The sequence below is a fragment of the Neovison vison genome, chromosome 1, assembly GCF_020171115.1.
Source record: "Neovison vison isolate M4711 chromosome 1, ASM_NN_V1, whole genome shotgun sequence".
Classification (NCBI taxonomy): Eukaryota; Metazoa; Chordata; class Mammalia; order Carnivora; family Mustelidae; genus Neogale; species Neogale vison.
In genome coordinates this window covers 311,256,651-311,269,097 of record NC_058091.1, presented here as the reverse complement: position 1 = coordinate 311,269,097, position 12,447 = coordinate 311,256,651, and the positions used below count along the sequence as shown (strand labels likewise).

The following is a 12,447-nucleotide window of genomic DNA, read 5'->3' as shown; positions in this document are numbered from 1 at the left end:
CCGTGGGGGTGCCAGAGGTGTTCAGAGGTGAGGTGCGGTCCGTGTTTGGGGGAGGTTCTCGGTTGGGATCAGGAGCAGGCGAGGGGTCTGGGAACCCCACAGATGCGGGAACTTGCTCATGGAGAAGCCGCACCTCCAGGATGCTGGGGTGCAAAGCAGTGTCAAGTGAGAAGGCTCGGAGCAGTCGTTCCCCGGAGCGTGTGTGAAGTTGGTGTTGGGTAGAAAGCGCCGGGCGGTGAGTAGGAGCTGAAGGTCGTCACCGTCGCCCTCCTGGAAGCCTGCCAGCCGTGGCGAGCCAGTCAGGGTCCCACCGCAGGTTTCTCTGGCTGCGGACCACTCACTCGTCCATTTCTCCCGCTGCGGTCGCAGGCGGTCGGTCGGCCGGCACCTGTCAGCCGGCTGCTGGCAGATAACGACATCCCTGCTTCTGTTAGAAGGAGCCACCTGCTTTCAGTAGCAACAGAGAGCATGTTTGTCTGTCTGCCTAGCTCTCAGTTCAGCTCATAAATTCAGTGTGTGCTGAATGTCGCCCCTGCCCTGTGGCCAGGCTGGTGCTGGGCCCCGACACAGATGGACGAGACGGAGGCCGCCCCATCCCCTGGAGGCGACAGCATCCTCCTGTGTGCAAGCAGATTGGCACGAATGTGTGAGTCCGGAAAGGCCACCACTAGGAGGCAGCAGCTTCCGAAACTGAAAAGAAAGTTCTAGAAACTGGCTGGGGGGATGGAGGTGGGGAGGGAGGAAGAGAGAGAATATTCTGGCTCAGGAGGCTACCTCTCCATGCAGGCATTTCGGGAACTCTTCAGGGACAAAGTAGGAATCATGTCACGACATCAGCCCTATGCCGTGTTTCCGTCTGTCAGATAAGGAAAGTGGGTTCCTTGGGGGGGCCTCATGCATGGCCCCTTCACTCCTGTGTGTACTTGGAAGCTGTCTTGGGCCCCAAGGAATCCCCAGCTCACCGGTGGCTCCCGAGGACAGCTGGTCCTCAGCGACAGGAGCCAGAGGCTGGACCCAGGCCGCCTGCAGCTCTGTTGGGAAGGAGGCACTCGCTCCGTTTCAGAACCTTCCAGACTTACTGCCATGGGCCGCTCCAGGCCCCGGAGCCACAGACCCACGGCAGGGGTCTTTGGCTTTCGCTCCGGGTGCCGCAATCCCCGCACATCATTGCTGTGTTTGCCCTGGCGGCCCAGTTTGCTCAGGACAGTAGAGCGACACACGCAGAATCTTACGCTGGGAGCTTCGGGCCAGCAAGATGGTCCCTGACCCGCTGGCGACATGCTGCACGGCCGTGGGTGGAAGGGGCTCTGTCGGGGGGCAGAGGACACACAACTGTCCTCTGTTGTGACTTCCTGTACCGCACCTCCAGGTTTTGTCAGTTAGGTTAAATGATGGGGGTGGGGGAGCTACCCAAGCTGCTGCTGTTAAGTCGAGAGGATTAAAAACTTCCAGGGACCCCCGTCGAGCCTCGCAGGGCAGGACGGTCCGCCCCGTCTCCTCAAAGGCAGCGCGGCGGCCAGGGCGGCTTGTGCTCTGCGGCTGCCAAAGACCGAAGGCTCGGTGCAGGAGATTCTCCCTGTGATGAGCCTCCTGGGGAACATCCTGAATGCAAAACAGAGCTCGATGTGCAGGCGAACAGGAGAGAGAATCGCTACCCCTCCCCCCTTCTAACCGCCCTGAGCACCCCACCGGGAGTCTCAGTAGGGGGGATCATGTTTTTCAGGTTTTTTCCCCCAGGACTCCTGACGAGGTTACTCTAAGGAGACTCATTTAAGGGCATCAACCAGAGCAAACTCCTGCCTCGTCCTTCTGACTTCCTGACAGGTTGGCCGCCCGCCTTCTTCTGTCCCCATCAGACCTTTTGTCCTCGCCTGACTGTCCCCGGACAGAAGAATCCATTCCCCGCCCCAGCGATGGGGAATCCTGGCCTCGGAACCCCAGGCCGCCAGGCTGCTGTTGCTCGGCCTTCGGCAGCCACGCGATGATGGCCTGTGTGCAGTCTGATGGCGCGGATCCCGTCAAGGCCATCAGGTGTCAGGGCCGAGTAGATGTCCCCCGCGTGAGCACTCGCTCTCCCTAAGGCTTTCTGAGGCGGAGGTGCGGCTGTTGTGGAATGGTGCGGTCCCTGGAGAGGGATCTTTTCCACTGGATTCTAGACCAGGCATGGCAGAGAGCCACCAACAGGGACCGTGGGAGGGGTCTGCACCCAGGAGCAAGGCTGCTCGAAGGGACGAGAGGCCTGGCCCGCCTGCACCCGTGCCAGCTTTCCTCCTCGGGCTGGGCCCCGCTTCATGGCTGAGAGCACAGGTCTGGTCCCTGCCCTGGCCCTTCCGAGCTGTAGGACCCAGGCCTCCTTCCTCTCCAAGTCCAGGACTGATTTTTAAAGCAATAATTCCTGCAGAGCTCTTGGAGTGGTGCCTGGCATGCAGTTCACACTCAATTTTAGTTATCTTGTAAGTAAATACCCCAGATTTATGCAAAACTTAAGAATCACTGCCCACTGGAATTTATTAGTAGTTTTAAGGAAGTCTTCTTCCCCAGCCATTACATGACCCAAGGAGGATGGAGAGCAAACCCGATGTAACCTCTGTCCTCCATTCTGATTCCCGCAGCTCCTCTCTGGGGGGTGGGCTGAGCTCCCACGCCTGCTGAATGCAGAGACCCAGGGCTTTACTTTTACAGCTGTGGAGGCAGGGGTGGTAGGAAGGGAGACAGGAGCATGCCTTTCAGTTCACCGTAAGCATTAATTACCAAGGCTTGGTTTTCTGGAACATTCCTTGGGAACATGACATATGACCTTGGCCAGGACCGATGTTAGCAAAGAGCCTTCCAGCTCTTTCTGATTCTCCAGCCCACCACATGGATGTTCAGAGGAAATGAATTTCCCTTCAGAAGTCAAGAATGGTTTAATCACAATAACGATCCCCAAAAGTTTTGATTTCGACGAAAACCTGTTCCTTCCACCTGTGCTCCCTGCGTGTGGGTAGAGGACGGCTTGTGTCTACAGGAACCTCTTCCTTCCCATGGGGTATTTGTTTTGCTTAGTGCTTCTGTACGCCTCCCTGTCCCTCGGCTGCCCAGGGTCTTGGCCAGTTCTGGGCAATAGGCCATCCAGGCTCAGGGAGAGAGCCCTGTGTGCCGGGCCCCGAGCCCTTGAACTGCCCTTGTGTCGCAGGAACGTTGCGAAAGGCCTCTTGAGCGGACCTCAAAGCTAGCTTTCATCGCTCATTGAAAAGACTACGTTTTGTCACTGAGTGAAGCCTTTGCCAAGTCTGCAGGTGGTAAGGAGGCTTGTGATTCTGAACCAGGCAGCCTCATTGCGGGAGAGCGGAGGCCTGATCAGAACAGGACCCAGATGTTCCTGCGGGGACTCACCAGGTGCGCAGACAGCACCGTCCTTCCCAGCCATGGGCCCACGCCCCCACCCCGTCCGGCCAGACCCCCTCACCATGTTCCTTGTAAAGTTAGGCTAGAATGCCGCCCGGCTTGCTAGAGGGGCCTTTGTGCTAATTACTTGACACCTCAGAATAAATTAGGGCATTAGGTGACAGTTGGAGACCCAGGGGCTCCATGGTTAGCACATAGGTCAACTGGGAGCAGGGGTAGGTGGGGGATGGGAGGTCCTCCTGGCCAAGGAATGAATCGGGGAGAGAGCACGGATGTGGGAGTTCGGAAACTGAGTGCTGGTGTCATTTCTGAACATTTTCTAGGCTTCCAAGCAGACATGTCCACGCTTGGGCCTATGCAGCCCCAGTCAGGCTTTGTTCTCATGTTCTGTCTACCGGCGCGCTCTCCGGCTAGACCCTGAGCCCCTGAGGGCAGGGCTTGTGTTGCTCATCTGTGGGTCCGAACACGTGGCGTGAAGCTCAGCGTGCAGCCGGCCCCGGGGGGAGGATGTGAGAGAGTGGGCACGCGTGCACACACACGCACACACACACAGGCCAGGTGCTAGCGTGAGTTTCTGTCTGTGACCCGCAGCAGGAGCTCCCATGTGCCAGAGAGGGCACCGAGCCCTTTGCTCATTTACCCTTTGCTCGTCCTGAGCACTGCTTGTATGATCCTCAGCCCTTCCCGCGCAGGAAGCGTCCGAACGGGCAGGAGGCTAGACATCCTGCTGGATGGGATGTAGTGAGAGGTCAGGCCCCCGGGGATCTTCCGTTCACCTCCAGCCTTGTGCGTGGGCCAGGACCTGCCATGGGTACCCTATGCTGGGACCACTGAGTGGTCTCCTGGGAAAACACCGACCTCTGAGGGACACAGGTGCCAGGCAGGTCCCAGACAAGTGGGAAATGCAGAGGGCGGGGGCTGATCAAAGTGTCTGGGCCAAGAGAGCTGGAGCTGCCAGGGCTTGGGGGGCATCGGGGCCAGAGCAAGAGAAAGACAGCTGGCATAGGGTTCTCGGAGAGGCTGTTCTACAGAGCCACCTGGAGGGGGAACAGGCCCCAGCAGAGAAGCTGTGAGAGCAGGAGAGCCTGGGGCAGAGAGTGGTTCCCAAGCAGGAGGGAGTTTATCGTCCACGGCAAGGGCAGCTCGGGCGGGATGCTGAGGGATGGAGGAAGCGACGGGGAGTCCCTAAGTGACCCCTGGCAATGTGGGCAGGCGGGAGGGCCCCGGAGCGGGATGGAGCCGAGAGACTGCTTTCCCGCTCCGTCAGACGCTTCCTTCCCTCCCCGGCCTGCGCCCCTGGAGATCTGCAAAGCCTGACTAAGCACGCTGGGGAGGGTCGAAGTTGACACATGTAAGAGAGAGTGTAGAAGCCAGTTGTGGCCCTTGCCCCCCAGACTCCCCCCGCTGCAGCAGGCTTGTGCTGCTAAAGGAGAGCCTCACGTGCAGGTTCCGAGTTTTGACCTCTCCTTGGGCTGGGCACTTTAATTATTGACGGAGGATTTGAATCACCCAAGAGTGACAGGAAGAGTCACAGCATTGTCCCAAGTCTTCGTCCAGGGTTGGCTTGGGTAGGAGAAGAACAGGTGTCACTCAGCAAACTGCAAGGGGCAGTGGGCACAGAGACGCAGTTGTTCATTTTTATGTCTTAATTACTTGAGCTTATTGGGCAGAGTGGTTCTATGTGAGCAAGGGTTGAAATGACGCCCAAGTTCATTTCTAACTCCAAAGCTCAGTGATGCCTCTTGGCAGCCATGTGCCCAACGAGAGTCACCCATTCTAGACCCTGAATTCCAGAATCTCCTCAAAGGCTGCCCACTTGCCCTGCCTCCATGCCCAGATCCTCTGGAAATATGAGATAAGCACAGGCCATCAACCAATCAGCTCATGGTCCTCTCTGGCCCCAAGCCCAACCCAGATACCTGAAGGGACCTCGCATGAGTTTAGGGTATGGTTCTAAGCTCCGCACATGTCACTGGCTCCGGAGAATTTATGCAGCTTCGCATTGGTGATGCATCCCTGGCCATGGGGCCAGAGACCCATGCCCACCCTTGGTGTTTCCCCAAAGGTTCCCAGTGCCTGCTCTGTAGAGAGAGTGGCTGAGAGGTTTTCAGCCCAAGCCCCCAGCAGCACTCACCACCTGCAGAGTGCCCGAGCAGGGCTCTAGAGAGTAGTCCTGGCCCCAAGGCCAGCGGGAGCCTTGCTGGGTCACCCCACTCCCCTGACCTTCCATTTCCTCATTCAGCCTGTAGTTCATAATCAAGGCTGTACAGCAGAAAAGCCTATGGACCTTTCCCAAAACATACACACCATTGGTCAGGGGCAGAAACCCGTTGGTGACTTTCCCACGCATTCCTATTTGAGGACAGCGGAATGAGATAGCATGCGAGACTCCCTCCAACAGAAAAAACTTGTTTTATCAGACTCCAAACCAGTGCTGAGTCTGATATGCACCCTCACCCATGCTGCCACGTTCAGTGTTGTGTTTCCTTGTCTCCCATTTCTGCCTGCCCTTCAAGACCTCAGGGGAAGGAGAAAAGGTCACATGATCCACACGTGGTGGGAGGCCGGCACTGCCCCTGAATCAGCCGCACGCTCTGTGGTCATCGGAACATGCGGGTTCACGTGTAAAGTGTAGCGTCTGTAAGGGTCAAGTGTGCATCAGACTTGGTAACTGTGACCTTGGGAAAGTAATGTCACCGCCCTCGACCTCAGTCTCCCCTTCTGTACATTGAGAATAATAGCACAGCCTCGTAGGACGGTGGCCAGGGGCAAGTTAATTAAGCCTGTGGAGTGTTCAAGCAGCAGGTGCTGGGGTCAGTGCTGACCATTCCCGGCCTTCCTCTTGTCATCATCATCCTTCCCCAGACTCTCGCTCTGGCCAGTGTCAGCAGACAGTCGGGAACACACAGGGGACAGAAAACACTCTTTGTCTTGCAGATGTACTCCTTTCCCTGAGGAGTAGGGAGGTCAGTGAAATGCGTATTTCTTTGATAAAACTGGCATTTTTAACTAGAACAGGCTTCTAGCAGGTTTTCTCTCCCCAGTACCCTGACTCCCCAGCTTCATCAGCATCACTAGAATCTAAGCTCGCCTGTCACACGGGCCCCACGTTGCCTTCCCAGGGCATGGATGATCACAAAGAACTCCTCCGACAAAGTACCGTCCGCACAATGAGCCAACACAACCATGTTGAGAGCCGAGTAGAAGAGAAAAACCTCGATTCCATTGTCCATGTATTTTGTGAAGATTATGAGGCAGGAGCAGAAGGCATTGCAGGGCAGTTGGCCCTGAGAACAGGAAGCCAGCGTAAGTCCAGCTTTTTCAGGAAGTCGTTGTGGTGACCTTCATGGGTCGCCATTGTCCTGATGTGTTGTTAAGAGACGTCAGTGGGAGAAGAACGGTTCTTCTGAGAGGCTCTTCTGAGAGCCCTTTACAGGGCTGTTGAAGCTGCGGTCTCCCTGGGTGCCCCAGAGAGCAGAGCTCGTCATAACAGCCATGCGGAGTCCATTCTCTCCCCTGCCAGGCACACAGGAAGTCCTGGCCACCTGCGTTCTTTCTCCACTTTGAGGTCAGCCATCTTGTTTAACAGAACATTCCTCGTGGTCCTGGTGGGGGGGTATTTCCCATGCTGCACTGCGCCCACCGTGGCACCTGGCCTTCCTGCCAGTGTCGTGTCACCTGTGGGCCCTGATGAGCCAGCGCCAGTGGGAGGACAGCTCCTCACCGAGGATCAGCCTCTGTGCCTACAAAACAACCCTCCCTTCCTGAACATGTCACTGAACTTGAAGGTTGTATGTTGAAAACATTATGGAAACACCTTAAAATTATATTGACAAGACATTGTAATTTTATTCATGTCTATGGATAAAGAACCATGAACCTCTTTCTACTTAAAAAGAAAGGGCTATGTTGAGTAAATAGTGCTGGTGTTTGATTCTGTGTGAGTAAGGAACCTGGGAGTTTCACTGGATCTTTCTAGTGTCATTGAGAAGTACCTTGATTGGTTCCATCTGCTCCTTTCAGGGGAAACTAAAGAATAAAATGCATAAAGACCTCAATGCAAAGGGTGTCATTTTAGGCATCACAAGTCACTATAGGCCAATAGAGTGGTTTGGGAGATCGTTTTGTTTGCCTTCAGTTGCTTAAAGGATACCTCTTTGACTAAGTCACAAGTCTGTGATGTCTTGCCATGGTCCGAGGTGGGGGTGGCAGAAGGGATTCTACCAGAAGGACTCCTCCGATGAGCTGTTAGAGCAGTGGGAACAGAGGACTCGGAACCCGCCTCCTGCTCCTTAGAACCCTTCACCGGGCACCAACGGCCGCGGTCTGGAATGTGCTCGGGGCTGGTGTGGGGGAGGTGGAGTGGGATACTGGGTGATTTCTTCAGCAGTTCTAACATAGAGAAACACTTGCCCGAAGAGTGTGTTTGTTGAAAAGGTTTCCTAGTGCTCAGCGCCTCTTTTTCTCCTGGGCAGGACTTATACCACCAGTCCTATGACTGTGTCTGCGTCATGTTTGCCTCTATTCCGGATTTCAAAGAATTCTACACGGAATCAGATGTGAACAAGGAGGGCTTGGAATGCCTTCGGCTCCTGAATGAGATCATCGCTGACTTTGATGATGTATGTACTTGAGAATTACCCTTGACCAGTAGGGGTAGCCCCCGTCCCACACTGTGGCATTCTTGTGGCCATTGCAGTGGAAGTTAGTCCAGTCTTGTGGCATATCTTGAAATACGTCTTTGGGTGTAATTTTTGGTGGCTGGCTAAGAATGAAAGACTTTTGTTCTCTTATGGTCCTTGACTAATTTCGGAGAGAGAAATATGGTTTTTTTGTGAGATAGTATGATCCCCAGGTACAAGTACCAAAATTAATATCAATAAAATGTCTTTCCAGTGTGCTCATGAATTTTCTCAAAAGGCTTGAGCTCCAAGGAAAATGCTTGCTTATCTCTTGATATAAAAAGAGATAATGTATTTATCATAGTAGATTATTGGCATATCTATCTCAGCACACTCCAAGGTCAGATATCAACTTGAATTGTGCAGGGATGATGTGCTTTGTTACTGAAAAAGCAGTCTGTATGAGGGATAATATATCTTAGAAGGGACAAAGTATATGCTTCAGAATTTGAAATAGTTGTCATTTTTCAATTTCCAGTATTTTGCCTACATAGAGAATAATGTGTTTTGTTTTCTGGTAAGAACAAACACTTGTGGTTTTAAGGATGTTGCTACATCATTCTTACAGATATCAAGCAAAATATAGCAAAATTGACATACATGAACATAGGTTCATCAGGATCCATGGAACTTTGAAATACAGTGATGAAATTACTGATGTGATATGATGGTTTCAGGCCAACCTTCTAAATGTCTTGTGTGACCTGTACATTTTTCTGTACCCACCATTGTGTCTATGAGGTTGACTCAAGACTTACGGTGAAGTCATGGCAAGTAGAGATTTCCACTGGTATGCCCAAAAGCCAGACTGCCAAAAAAGGGTCAAGATGTTCCCAGTCCTCAGTTGGTCCCATTGTCCTCCTGAGCAGAGGCAGACAGCATCTTTCAGAGTTTCCTTCCCTTCCTCTCTCTACCCGTTCTCTTTCCTACAGCTTCTGCTCCTATTTTTACCTATTCTCCAACCCACCACAAGTCCTAATGTACTTGGATGGGGAGGAGGCCAGTAGGAAGCTGGTAACTGATACCAGAAACTCAGACAAGAAATATTCAGGTCAGAGCTAATGAGGGGAGACATTCTAGATCATTCTTCCCCTTACATCTAGAGCTCAGAGGAAAAAGCCAGTTCTCAGCATTATAATTGGTCATAAATCACCCTCCCCATGCACAGAAGACCTCCCCCACTGAATCATGTTTGTGCTAAGCCTTTCAAACCCAGCGTTGGGAAATTTATTTGAGGCCATGCACTGTAATTTATCCTAGTTCTTCACTAGCAGATTTTAAAAGCTAATTCATATTAATTGGAAGTAAAACATTATACTGCATTTCCACCCAAGGACACTGTCTTTATGGAGCATATAAAGTGTTCTTTCTCAACCAAGCCCAAGGTCAAAGTGTGAGTAAGCAGTGGTTGAAATAAGTTGTATTTCTAAAACGGTGAACTACAGTTTGAGACTGTCTTTAGAAAGTGCGCCCAGTTAAATCACTGAATGCTTGTCTTTGCTTCCCAGCTGCTCTCCAAGCCGAAATTCAGTGGCGTTGAAAAGATCAAGACCATTGGCAGCACATACATGGCAGCGACGGGTCTGAGCGCCGTGCCTAGCCAGGAGCACACCCAGGTACAGACATATCGGCCCCCCAACAGCACATAGAGCCTCAGCTCCACCCATAGACCCTCCCTTGGGCCCAAACAGCCATGTGCTGACTCAGAAACTGTGCTGTGCATACAACCTAAACCTCAGTGATCAAGACCCAATGAGAAAAAGAGATTCCAGAGGCTTCTCAGGATCTGTTCACAGAATTCCTTTCTCTGGTCAGCAGGGGCAGGAAAAAACACCCCGTCTGGCAGCTGCTTGATACCAGATAAATATACAACAAAGGGTAGAAGATTAGAGCTGTTTATTTTAGGATGACTCATTAGAGATGGCTCCTGGTCTTTTGATTAAAACTGATGTGGTCCAAAACCACGCTGACCACTGAGAAATTTGGTTGAGAAGGTGGTTTGGGCAAAATTGAATATCTTCATTCAATTAACTATAGTTTTGAGGGGGTTTACTGTTATGTTGTATTTTGTTTCTGTGTGTGTGTGTGTGTGTGTGTGTGTGTATAGATATGCTGTGTCGCTTGTGGTTCAGTAAACAAGAACCCCCTCCCTTTTAGGACAGTGGGCTCCCTGATGACTCCAGGACAGGTTTGCTGTGGAGACAGAGGTGGTGGGTGCAACTCAGAGGAACAGAACTTAGCCGAGCACAGCTTGCTGGAGGCAGGCCGAGTCCTCCCAAGAAACGAAGGGCTGAGCCCATCTGCTCTGCTCCCTCCCCCACAACCCCCTCCCACAGACTGGATGGGGCCAGAGAGGGACAGAGAAACAGCAGCATGCTGAACAGAGCTCCCTCTGCTCCCTTCCCTCAATATTCATGGGCAGAGGCTGGAACGTGAACCATCTGACTGACTGGTAATGCTAACAGTCTCCCAACTTATTCCATGTGCTCTTCTCCTTGGGTGTTTGCTTCCAGATTATTATTTTTTTAATAGGTAGGCATTACTTTAGTAATAAGGAAAAGTAAACTTTAAAAAGTAAAATATAAAAAATAATATAAAATATAAATAACATAAAACATAAAATAATATATTAATATATATCATATATAATAATATAATACGTAAAATAATATAAAATATTAAAAAGTAAAATATATGAGCAATAAATGAAACCTTAGAAGACTCTTACCTTGGATTCTGAGTAGCCTTCCCAAGCCATCTTGGTGTCAGAGGCAAATGAAGAAATGTGTAGCCCCACATACATTTTAAAAATACATGTGTATTTTTAATAATTAGATTTTTATTGACAGAACATTACAGTATTGGAAAATTATAAAGATAGAGGTATGAAAATGTATAACTTTTTAAAATATTTATTTATTTGAGAGGGAGAGAGCACAAGCAGGCAGACCAGCAGGCGGGGGAGGAGAAGCTGAGCAGGGAGCCCTGAACGGGGCTCGATCCCAGGACCCCGGGATCATGATCTGAGCCGAAAGCAGACACTGAACTGACTGAGCCATCCAGGCGCCCAGACATTATCTTGAATTACCTTAATTATACCAAAAACAGAACTGATGATCATTTTATTTTCCTGGCTATAATGGAAGCAAACTTATACTTTTTGAGCACCTTTGATGTTATGGGAAAAGTCAAGCATTAAAAAGTAACATAAAATAATGAATACTGTTTTTTCTGAAAATCAATAAATTGAAAAAATTTTTAAAAAAAGAAAACATTTTTGTAAGTGCAAAAAAAAAAAAAAAAGTAACAAAATCTTACCTACAGGAAGGGACCTTCTCCTCTTGCCTGAGGCTGTGAGGTGTTGGGCACTTACTGTCTTAGTCCGCGAGGGCTGCCGTAAGAGACCACCACCGGTGGAGGGGCTCAAAGAGCAGACGTGGCCTGCCTCGTGGCTCTGGAGTCCGCAAGCCCAACGTCGCGATCCTGCAGGATACGGGGCTGGCGAACGCCCTCTTCCTGCTGGTAGACAGCCCCCTTCTGACTGTGTCCTCGCAGGGCAGAGACAGAGAGAAAGAGATCTTGGGGAGAGGGTTTTAAGGCTTCAAGATAGGAATTTTGGCAGGAAACAATTCATTCCACATATTTACCTTTATTTCAAGTTTTGATATTTTAGTTCATTCTGGATTTTTCTGCATTCATTTTTATTTTCATTTATCGCTCGAGGATGTCATTTATCCTGATTGTTGAGCTTTTTGCCACCTCCTGAAAATTCTGTGCCTAAAGGGGGGTCCCCCATTCACGTCACCTCATCCCAACCCTGTTCCTGAGGCCTCTCAGGACAGTCTGCCCTGGTGAGCCTTTCAGGGTACGTGACCTGACTGCACCCACTCCAGACCTTAGGTCACCAACAGACCTTAGGTCCCCTTTGGCAGAGGCTCAGAGTGGAGATTCTCAGAGATGCTGCTGCGTGAGAACCCATTCAGCGCTGGGGCTGTAGGGTGGGCGCGCCCCCCATCATTCCCTAAAGCCGAACGTGTCGTGCTCTGCCTCCCCCGGACGCTGGCTCCCCAGGGTCTCTCCCTTCCCTCAGGCACACTGTGTGGCCGAGAGTCCTTACTCTGCACGTCCCCTCCTCCCTCACCCTCTTGAGCCCCGACACCGTAAATCCCACTCTTGAACACCAGGAAGCACTTCCACATTCCAGAACCCAAGTCGGGTCGTGTGCCCTGCACACTTACTCTCGGAGTCCTGTCTGCGGCCTCTGGTCGAGCCGGTGGTCACCTCCACCTAGAAGCCCTTCCTCCTTAGGCTCTGGCCCGTCGCTGGGCTGCCTGCTGCCTGGGGTCTCTCTCTCTCGCAGACCGCGACGCCGCCTCTC

At 51.7% G+C, this 12,447-nt stretch overlaps 1 protein-coding gene across 1 annotated transcript in view; it reads left to right on the top strand.

The window, feature by feature from the left end:
- ADCY2 (adenylate cyclase 2) overlaps nucleotides 1-12,447 on the top strand; it is a 406,092-nt gene that overhangs the window by 373,653 nt on the left and 19,992 nt on the right. Inside the window, exons 21-22 of the mRNA XM_044234016.1 lie at nucleotides 7,863-8,009; nucleotides 9,578-9,685. Of these exons, the coding sequence (XP_044089951.1) occupies nucleotides 7,863-8,009; nucleotides 9,578-9,685 (255 nt within the window). The remainder of the gene's footprint in view (nucleotides 1-7,862; nucleotides 8,010-9,577; nucleotides 9,686-12,447) is intronic.